The 11312-nt window shown below is 40.5% G+C and overlaps 1 protein-coding gene and 1 pseudogene across 4 annotated transcripts in view; one reads left to right on the plus strand and one right to left on the minus strand.

The window, feature by feature from the left end:
• Window positions 1-11312, minus strand: part of LOC147022694 (uncharacterized) — a 46664-nt gene that overhangs the window by 27112 nt on the left and 8240 nt on the right. For 3 of the 4 annotated variants that reach the window (XM_085887478.1, XM_085887476.1, XM_085887477.1), the window contains exons 2-5: window positions 10504-10639; window positions 8066-8221; window positions 6172-6308; window positions 3896-4035 (exon numbers count right to left, since the gene is read on the minus strand). In XM_085887478.1, coding sequence (XP_085743604.1) covers window positions 3896-4035; window positions 6172-6308; window positions 8066-8221; window positions 10504-10613 — 543 coding nt within the window. In that variant the 5' untranslated portion in view covers window positions 10614-10639. Of the gene's footprint in view, window positions 1-3895; window positions 4036-5622; window positions 5948-6171; window positions 6313-8065; window positions 8222-10503; window positions 10640-11312 lie in introns of those variants that run through there. The other variant, XM_085887479.1, reaches the window with a different exon arrangement.
• On the plus strand, window positions 7241-7381 carry LOC147022695 (signal recognition particle RNA; annotated as a pseudogene).

The following is an 11312-nucleotide window of genomic DNA, read 5'->3' on the forward strand; positions in this document are numbered from 1 at the left end:
AAGTGGTCTCAAATGAGAAGCCAATTGATTTTGTGGTCAAAGGTCAAAGGTCATCTTGGAGTCGGGTTTCTAAAATCGTCATTTTAAAGCCGATTGACTTGACATTTGAACAATATTTGCATGATGCATCACTGGATTTGGAAACCAACTATTTTTGAGGTCAAAAGGTCAATCGTCAACTCAAGGTCAAACTTCCAAAATCATGATTTTTTTCTCTGAAAAATCATCAATTTTCACCTGATTGACTTGAAAATTAAACAGCAATTGCATAATACATTACTGAAAAGAGAAACAAACTATTTTTGATCAAAAGGTCAAAGGTCAATTCAAGGTCAAACTTCTAAAATCATCAATTTCAATCTGAAAAATAATCAATTTTCATCCGATTGACCTGAGCTTTGATTCAGATTGTGAATTTTAATTTTAATAAAATGGACAATTTGATGTATCCATGGCAACCTTTGAGGGGGAGTACATTTTGCAAGTATCATGCAGCGCACGACGTCTTTTTCTTGTTATTCTGTGTGTTTGTTTGTCAATCACAATTCTTAACTGATCGTCATGAAACTTTACCAGGTTGTGGAGGTCGTCTCTACTGAGAAGCCTTTTGATTTTTAGGTCAAAGCTCATCTTGAGATAAAATTTCTAAAATCCTTTTTCATCTGATTGACTTGAAACTGAACAGGATTTACATAGTGCATCATGGAAATGGCAAACCAACTATTTGAGGTCAAAAGTCCAAAGGTCAACTCAAGGCTAAACTTCTAAAATCATCAAATTTTATCTAAAAATCATCAATTTTCATCCGATTGACTTGGGATTTATTGCAATTGCATAGTGCATTACTGAATTGGGAAACCAACTATTTTTGAGATCAAAAGGTCAAAGATCATTTCAAATGCAAACATCAAAAATCACCAATTTTCAACTGAAAAATTGCCAATTTACATTCTATTAACTTGAAATTTAAACAGCAATTGCATAGTGCATCGTTGAATTTGGAAAGCAACTATTTTTGACGTCAAAAGGTCAAAGATCAACTCAAGGTCAAACTTTTAAAATCAATTTAAATCTGAAAAATAATGAATTTTCAACCAATTGGCCTGAGCTTTTATTAAGATTGTCAATTTTAATCTTTTTTAAATTTATTTTTATTTTTATACATTGTCGAGGCTCGTATGAGAGCTAACATACAACGCACAACAAGGGGGGCAGGAGAGAAGAGGGGTGGGAGAGGGAAGGACAAAACAGTGTGGAACAGAGACATTAGGAGATCCGTGGAAGGGAGACGGATGGGGGCAGTGAACACGGGGTACAAAACATGGACACCACAGGGACTTTCAGGACCTTACATGACAGGGAACTTTCGAGAAGGAAGGCAAGGAATTTGAAGGAGGTGGGTTTGTGGTGGATTAACGGTGGAAGAAAAGATCATGGTTTTGGATGGGGGAAGATAAGAGGTGGTGGGGAACAGCTGTTTTGAAGACCTGGGGGGAAGAACGGGATTGAACAGAGTGAGGGAGTTTATTCCAAAGGTGGGGAAAAAGTGGAATGAAAGAGTGAAGGTGAGCAGTGATTCGTGATTTTGGTAGTTTTACCAGAAGGGGATTGCTGGTAGACCTTGAGTGTCCTGTGGAAATATGGGGGGGCGGGGGGGTGCATATTGCATACAGAACAGTGGGGGCGAGACCGGAAAGGAGACGGTAGAAGACAAAGACCACCGACCTGCCTGCGGTGAGAGAGTCAGAGGCCCAAAGACTCAGCCTCACCACGGGAGATACCAATGATCCTAAATGCCTTGGTTTCCACAACGTGAAGCAGAGAAAGGTGAGAGGCAGGAGCACTAGCCCAGAGGGGAGAGCAGTACTCCATCAGGCTGCGGATGAAATCTTTGTATGTGGTCAGCAGCTCAGGTGGGCTGAGGAAGGACTGCACAACAGAGGGTTCCCAGTCAGCGACTGGCTTTGGAGGCCAGGTTGAAAATGTGGGTTTCCCAGGAAAGATCATGGTAGATAGTGAGACCTAAAAGTTTGAATTATAGGACTTCTTCAAGAGGAGAATCTTCCTCCAATCCTGACTCCAGGCTCTGTCATTCAAGTTATATTTTTCATCAAAATTATTTGAACCACAAATTAATCCGTCAATTTTGTCCAATGATAATGACATAATGATAATAATATAAACAAGGGGGCTGGCAGGATGGCCTCAAGATATGGACACTCTCCTCTAAGCTGTCCAGCCGGTGTTTGAATCCCGACCCAGCTGTCATCTCGGTGTTTCACAGGCAGGGTGATTCATCAATTTGTGCCATTTCTTGGATGGATGTTAATCTGGTGTCCCATCTGCCAGCATTAGCTCTCACATTTAAAGATCTCACAGTGTCCCGAAGAGTCGTTGAGCTATCCGTGGCACTCTGAACAAATGACTAATTCCTGCCTTAACGTCCCACTGCCCCACTGCCAAATGATGATCTATCTATTTTCTACAACCTGTTTCATCCCACCTTGTCAACCAGGAAGATTTTTTTCAATTGGGAAAATCCATTTTACATACTTCCATGGTAGCTTTTAAGGCCAAATTTGGTATTTTTGCTCAATAGATTCCGGTCCGGAGGTTTCCATTTGGATGTTCTTGTGACAATTGTCTTCATCACTTGGAACAGTGGTTTTCCCTGAAGCTGTTTTCACCGTATTTGTTCTAATTTATTGGAATATGTTGTACGTTATGTTTTCGTCATCTTATTTTGCAGAGCTACTTATTTTTTTGAAAGGAAAGTAATTTTTTTCAAACCTGAACTGAATGCAGTGGTGAAAATTTATGATTTCTTTAAAAAAATATAGCCACAGTTTAAAAGTGTGTGTCTGAGGATGTAGGACTTGTTTAATTTTTGTTTTACTTTATCTCAACGTCAAACTTACATTTATTTCACCCCGATAAATTAGTTTTCAGTGAAGATACTTGTAGTTACTAAAAAAGAACCCTGATTTTTTTGGTTGTGCAAAAAAATTTGGAAATTTAGCACCGTTGATACAGTGTCTGAAACACCAACTCATTTAACATGCCCAAGTACTGCTAAATGGAAGGGTTTCTGTAATGTCAGCAGAAGTCCGTCTCACTCTTTGAAGTCCATTAACAAAGTTTATTGTAAGCAAAAGGCAAAATCGTTCGTTCTGAACAATAATCAGAGCAGGTATCTACTACATTCCTGGCCGTGGCATGCTTCTCACAAGCTTCGCTATTCAGGATCCGGATGTATATTGTTAAAGCTTCAAATAGCACAATAACAGGAATTACGACTGGTCAGATTCCAAGGGAACTCAAGAAAACACTAACCCCATTAACTTATGGCAACATCTTACAGTTTTGAAAGTGGCAAAAGGATGATTTTGATTCTTTGTCGTTCAAGTATATAGTTCAATTGAAATAAAAATGGACACTTTAAAGGTGGTAGAAAAAAAAATGCAGAAGTTTACCACCGTAGATGCAACGTCTTTTACACCATTTTATTAAAAACGTTACATTCGTTATTTGTGCCTGTTGTTTGTGTCCTTTATGACATCCTTAAAAACAGTTAATTTTCCTGTTTGGAATGATTTTCAATTTTGTTTGACTGCCAGACAGGCAGACAGACTAAAATAATTCGCACTCGTCTGTGCGCATGTGCGATCAGGACAAATTCAGAGCCAAAGTACTGCTCAACTGCAGGTTTGCTTTGCGATCCAGGTTCTTGATTTGTGTTCAAAATAGAACAATCAATTGAAATGAAGTTGTTCCTCGATCATAAACTGACGTTTGTAGACACACGGACAGATGGACAGACAGGCAGACACTGGTGTACCAATTGCTTAACCGCACTCTTCGCTTCTCATACCCAGGGAAATAAAAGATGTTTTACCTTCAAGTTCATACATTTGGAGAAAACCAGGTCAAATCCATGCATCGTTTCTGCTTCACAATTCAGTCCCTCAGTGGTTTCCTGCATGAATCGGTTGTAATCGGCTTGCTTGCGGTAAGTTTTCTGGCTTGAGGTACTGTCTGTGTGAATAGATAAAAACAAATCAAATCAAAATGTTTGAACGATAGGTTTTATCAACTGGAACCTGACTAAGCCATGCTAAGCGTCGTGGGAATCAAAGTCAAGCCGGCATTTTGAATGTTAGGCCTTCGTCAAAGGAAAAGATGCCTAATTCATGAAACATCGACTTCACTTTGCTTCCCAATGGCGATTCGCATAACTGTGACAACTTTCAGTTGATAAAATCCATCGTTCAAATTGTCTTCCGACGCATACTGACAGTGGCCATGATAAAGTGTTATTGCTCTGTGAAAACGTTTGAAGGTGGTTTCAAGAACTACAATGGAGCATAAATTAGTCACTTGTTTATGTTTCTGGGGAATGAACTTTTAAGCAGCATTCATAAATAAAATTCACTCTGCTGGCTGCATCATTACCAAGGTGTGGCTATACTGTTGATGTAATCATTCTATAAATTAGGGCAGGAATTTTGAACTTGGTGAGAATAAAGTCACCTTCAATGACTTGCTTTCTCAAAACAAATTTATAAAGAGTATTGTTACCTGGCACTGTCGGCAGGATATCCTAGAGGGACACACACTCGCCTCTGAGCCGTCGAGCCTGGGTATGAACCTCGGTCCAGCTCTAAACTGTCATGTTGTTGTTTTGCAGGCAGGGAGATGTATCATTGCATGTTCTGTCCCTCTGATGGACATTGAACTGGGTGTCCTGCCAGCCTGCATTAGTTGGTGTGTGTTGAAGATCCCACAGTGTCCTTCATGAAGAGTAGGTGAGCTATCACCGGCACCCCAAACAAATTACAATTTCATGCACTCTCAGTGGTGACCCATCCAGGATTGTAACCCATCGCCAAGGAAACTGCATCCACAGCCCTATCCACCTGCCGCACGAGCAGGTGAATAAGAAGATTGCTACCTCCTGAAATTTTAAACGTGCACAAACAAATAGCACCAGATGTAACAACCTCCTTATTATACCCCTCCAAAGAACATTATGCATCATCCTGACTGCACATGGCAGTTTGTAATTGGATTATACTCAGGTTGGCATCAAAACAGACAACTCAAAGGCAACTGCATGACTTCTGAGCTATCTTGTCTGTCTGCCTAAATTATTCTCGTAATACAACATAATGATCACAATGTTTTGACAGGATGGCTTAGAGGTAGTACAGCTACCTTGGAGGTGTCTCGTCTGGGTTTGATTCCTGGCTCAACTATAAACTGAAAACTCGGTGCTTTACAGACTTCACAGGCAGGGTGTTGCATCAATGAGTGGGCACCATCCATCTGGTGAACGTTCAACTCGAGCTCCATCTGCTGGCATTAGCTTATGGACATTAAAGACCCGACATTGTCTTTTGATGATGAGTATATGAGTTATAGCTGACATCCTGGTCATATTCCTGACATTCCTACCCTAACCTATGGGGGGGGGGCATTGTGTCAGCTGCCCAGCCATGCTTCCTTGCAATGATGCAAACCAGCAGGCAGTTGCTACAGACGAGAGAACATGAAGAGAAGAAGATCACAGTATACTCGCTTAAAATGATAAAGGTAATCGGAAAGGGTGAACATGAAACTTACGATTTCTGGAGGTATCTGGCATGGTTGGCAATTGAAGTTTTATGGTCAATTCCTCTAATACCAAATGCAAAATACTATGTTCTACCAAAACTCATTGGCTATATGCGTGGCTTTATTGGCAACGTATAGCAATCCTTGATATTTGTTAAAACTTGTTGGGTCCCTCACGACCTATTCACAGTCGGAACCATGATTGTAACATCTGCTCCCAGTTTTTGATTAGTTGGAGGTGAGTTTCTTCGCCATTCCTTGCATAAGAGCAGAAGGAGTGGGGATGTTGTTGAAAGTGGAAAGGAGAGGGTTAATTGGGAGTGGCCACAGGAGCCTGGCAAGGGAAAAACAGGGTTGAGGGATGGGGAGCAGTCATAATTCCAAATTAGTAACCCTTAGCTTTGGAATGAAATTATAGATATCACAGGTGATGCAACCATAATTGGGAAGAAGACCTCAAAGATGGATGACTGAACAAGGTAGAGTTTAGTATTAATAATGAGGAAAAAAAAAAGAGAAGAGGAAAGCCAGGGATAAAAGATTGACAAAAAAATTGACCTGGCTGTCTTGAGCAGAACTCGTGGAAAAACAGATGTCCACCAGGACGCAACCAACGAATCAGGCATGCTGTTAATGCCTTTAGCTCTTCGTCTTCCAAATGCATGAACTGGAAGCTTGAAATAATGAGGTCAAACCTGGGTGGAAGCACATGAAGCAGAACTGTAGATATGTTTCATCTTCATCTGAAGATTCAGAGGATGTTCAGGCTCATGCTCCAAAGGTTCAATCAAACGCCAAAGAAAAACAGGTCACGTGTATTTGTACTTGCCATAATAAAAACGATGTTCGAGCACCTTATTTGATGGAGGAGACTCCACATTGATACTGTAGATATCTCGATGGTACATCCGGAGGTAATTTCCCATCCAACCCTCTCCTCCCCTTATATCTATTTTCTATTGAAAACGTGACAAATTTATATGGCCTCCTCATCCCAGTTACCATACCCACAAAAGCTTTCAAAGTTCAAGCTTCAACCGATGATGAAAAAAAGATGAGTAAATAATCAAATGTAGCACTAACATCAGATGCTTGCTGTTGAAATACGAGTATTATGATTTGTTTTCATGTTTAAGAACTTTTGCGCAATTTGTTTTCCTGTTTTTCCAGCCCCGTTGAAATGGTTCCTGATGCGCTCGCACAGCAGGAGTGAACGGTCCTGCTACCTGATTTGGCTTGGTTGGACAAAGGTGAACAATCGTGTTTTATTGGGATTCCGGCTGCAAGGGAACTGATATGGGTGAAGTGAGCTTTTTACATCAGGAACTGCAGTTCAAAGAACACATTACCCCTACAGTCGAGAAAAAAATAAAATAAACGACATGGGCACGTTCTGTAATTGGATTGTTCGAGGTGACGTAGAATGCCGTAATATTTTGTCCAAGTGCAGTACTGTTAAACGGAAGGGGTTTGAAAGTACCAAAAAGGTGATTTATGGTCTACAGTGTTCAAGTGTATAATTCAATTGAAATTAAATAAAGATTTTTAAGGTTGTAGAAAAACAATTTATCAGAATTTTACCACCATTGATGCAGCGTTTTTTACACCACCTTATTTAACCCATTACACCGGGCATAGTGGCGTGCGCCTGTAATCCGGCTACTCGGAGGCTTGGGTTGGAGATTCACTTGATGACGGGAGCTCTGCGCTGGGCCGCGCTATGAGAAGGTGTAGGGCAGCCCGGAATCATGGTGAAACCCAATCCTTATCACTGTGTCGTAAGAGGCGACCAGAGTTGCGTCAGGAAGGGCATCCGGAGTAAAAACTGTGCCAAATCAGTGTGCGGATCATAACGGATGATCCGCTGTGGCGACCCCTAACGGGAGCAGCCGAAAGACGAACAACAACAACAACAACATTTAACCCATGACATTAGTTCTTCACACCTGGTGCTTGTGTTCTTTATGATTTCCTTAAAAACAGTAAGTTTCCCATTTGGAATGATTTTCAATTTTGTTTGACTGCCAGACGGGCAGACACAGCACAAAAAAAATTCTCAATCGATGTTCTCTGCGCATGTGTGATTGGGACAAATTCAGAGCCAAAGTCCCGCTCAACCACAGGTTCGTATTCCGATTCACGTTCCGATTTGTGTTCAAAATATAACATTCAATTTAAAAGAAGTTGTTCCTCGACCACAAACTAAATTCTGTAGACAGACAAGGCAAAGTGAACCAATTGCGGGGTAATGACAATGGTGAAATTGGTTTTGTGTTTTAATATGGCCGCATCTGCTTTCCTTTTTTTTCTCCTCTCCTCCCCCCCCCACCCCCCCTTGTTGACTAATCACCTTTTTATTGAATTTATTGCAGATATTATCTGGAACTCCTTTAAAATGAAATCTAATAACAAATTGCAAAAGAAAGAGTATTATGCATACACTCATACTGACTTGGTCTTTGGGAAGTCCAGCTTGGTGACATCAGCTTGTAAATGCTCCACATTCCTCATATTCTCCATTTTTGAGAGCTTTTTCGCAAAAAACATATTTGCACAATCCACTGTTGTAACACGAGCTGCAGAATCAGCAATCTTTTCTGTAAAAGGACTGATACATAAATATCAGTTAGTGCTCGTCAGCCAACCACATGTGTCGGATTGAAAAATATGCAGAGCTATCAGGCTGTGGCAATAATAAAATAACAGTGTATAGCCTGGGAGCAGGATGGCCAACTTTCTGCATCGGTATCTTCAGCAGCAGAATGCTGGAATTGAATGCTTTAAGTTTTCTCATAGAATCTGGATTGAAAAGATTGCTTGGAGGGATGGTGAATGACTTAACATGGTCGTGAACCACATGCTTGAAGCCCTGGAAGGAAGAATGTGATGGACCAGCTTCAGGAAGGTGGTTCCACAACCGACACAAAAGAGGAACAAATGAGTTGAAGTGGAAAGTCAGCCAGGATTTTTGGAGTTTAAGCAGGAGCGGTTCACAGGAAGAATGTATGCATTCCAGAAGAACTGGAGAGTGTCGACACGTTGTGGGAGCCGAGGGAGCTCAACCAGAAGAGGTGGTAAATAACAGAGAGGTCACTGATCTATCTGCAATGTGAGGGCACAGACTTTGTGCCTTGCCTTCTTTGAAGTGGAGGCTAATAATATTGAGATGTTTGGATTCAACAGAATTCAGATGAGATATATGTTGTACTAAGATGCCAACCCGGAGCAGATAACATTTTTCCATTGAGCTATGGACAAAGGCCTTGGAGGCTGTGAGTCCAAATTTTCCAAGGAATTATTTTGAGAAATGTAGGATGCCAGGTTTTACTGCTGGTTTTGCTCAGCACTAGAGATGCCATAGCTTATGGTGAGGCCAATACATTCAAGAAACTGATCCTACTCCAGTGGTTGGAAATATATATGTGGATTAATTTGATAATTATCATTTATGAGTGGTTGGGTGAGATTGTGAGATTTGCTCGGATGAAAAGACATGCTCCACTTTTCAGAGTATCAGCTCCTTCCTACCTGTTTGTGGGGGAGGGGGTATTGCATGCACAATGTGAAATAAACTATAAAATGGAAGAGAGGGTTTTCCAGAGCATTGATGATGATAATGTAAGTGAGGAAAAGACTGCATGCAAGACACTGCCTTGGGGCACTCCAGCTTCGACTGGGAGAGAAGAGAAGATGAGAGGGTTTCATTGATAGCAACACTTTGATTGCACGAGTGGAGGAGGTAATAAATCGAGGTATGAAGCCAACCTATTAAAATAATTCTGCTTCAATATTTTGTGTAGAGTTGCCACGTTTTCTGCCATGGTAATAGTATGGAACAAAGATACTAAAAAGTGAATAACCCATCCACAGCAAAAGTATGACATCTGTCTCCTGTGGAATCTGAAGCTCTCAACATTATTGGCATCTTCTGGGATGAGGCTGAAGCACAAGCTCTGTTCCTTTCACCTTTCAGACAGGTCGGTGGCCTCGGTTTATTTTTTTCTCACACCTGTCCTCTGACCTTAGTATTCTGACCCTCCCCAGCTCCTCCAGGATGAACATGTTCTTCCAGTAACCCCTCCTCCTTAAAATGCTCAAAATCCAGACTTCCCAAACACTTCCAATCTTTTGTTCCTCGTTTATTCCATTTCTGGAAATACCTTCCAGAAGTAGTTCAAACACACTTCTTCCTCCAGAGCTTTAAAAAAGCTGTGCACGTCCATCTCACATCACATCCCCGCAGTATTTTCTCCCCCCCCCCTCCTATTAACTCTTCCCAGCCCAACATTCTTAATTGCATGTGTCTGTGTTTCCTCCTCCCCTCTTGATTATATTTGCTTCTTCATTCATTCCCTCACTCGTTTTGTGCAACAGCATATACACTGCCAAACTGTCATTACATTGTCACATGCATAACAAAGATACTTGCACACATCAGTGTACTTTTGCATAAATTAGACTCCTAGACAATGGAAAGCACATATGGTGTATGTGATTATGTACCTGGGTTTTCTGCATCATAACCCATGGTTTTAGACTGGAACATAAACAAGGTAACCTCATGAACCTGCTAATTTCATATATCTTGAAACTTTAGACCAAATTCAATTAAAATTTACATAATTTACTGAATCAAGACATTTCACATCTGCATCATGGAAAATATATTGCATGTGCAAAGGATGTTTAACATAGACCATCTCCAAACCAGAACCAGAATATACCAGAACGTACTCTTGCAAGAGCATTTTCTGAAATACACCAAATGATGCATTTGGTGTATTTCAGAATGTTGGTGAAGCACGCAAACAAAGTAAAGTTCCAACCCTTGTACTCCTCCGATTAAGACTACAAGGCACATTAGGCAGATAAAGATAGAGAGAGACAGACCTGATGCCTGCACCGAGTTCCAGCACATGGAGTCCATCCAGCGGTGGAAGCAAAGAAAGCATCTCCAAGTCTTCCTCACTGCAGATCAAGTTAGCCTCTGAACCAAGCATCGTGTACTCCTGTGTTTGAGCAGCGTCTGTGAGCCCGACAGAAATGTCACACGGTCTGTAGTTAGAATCTCATTTTGCAAATATAAGGTCATCATTTCCGCGATTTATATGTGAGCTGATGCATGTGTTGCCATCATCCCTCCTGGGATCACCCCCCTCCCTCGCAGCCCCCATACACCACTAGCTCCTTCCTCCCCACTCATCTCCATTTTATCCTATTTCAGTCCACTGTAGGACGAAGGCATCTCTCAACATTTTTGGCAGACCCACCACGCGTGCCAAGTGCAGGTTGGTGAGAGTGAGAAGTCAGAGGAATCAAATCCACAGTAGTTAGTAGAGATATAAAACAGTCTTTCACTATTCGAATACAGTATATAAAATAGAAAAACCATAAATACAATGAGCCAGCGTTCTACACGATATATATATATATATATATATATATATATATATATATATATATATATATATATATATATATATATATATATATATATATATATATATATATATGTGTCGTCCCATCTCTCGCCACTCTTGTCTCCTGCTCTCTTAGTTGTATGTTCTGTGTATATATATATATATATATATATATATATATATATATATATATATATATATATATATATATATATATATATATATATATATATATATATATCTCATTCAAGACTTGACAGTACATCCAAAAAAAAACCT

The sequence above is a fragment of the Eptatretus burgeri genome, chromosome 7 (genome assembly GCF_056783735.1).
Source record: "Eptatretus burgeri isolate ZD-2024b chromosome 7, Ebu_testis_v1, whole genome shotgun sequence".
Classification (NCBI taxonomy): domain Eukaryota; kingdom Metazoa; phylum Chordata; class Myxini; order Myxiniformes; family Myxinidae; genus Eptatretus; species Eptatretus burgeri.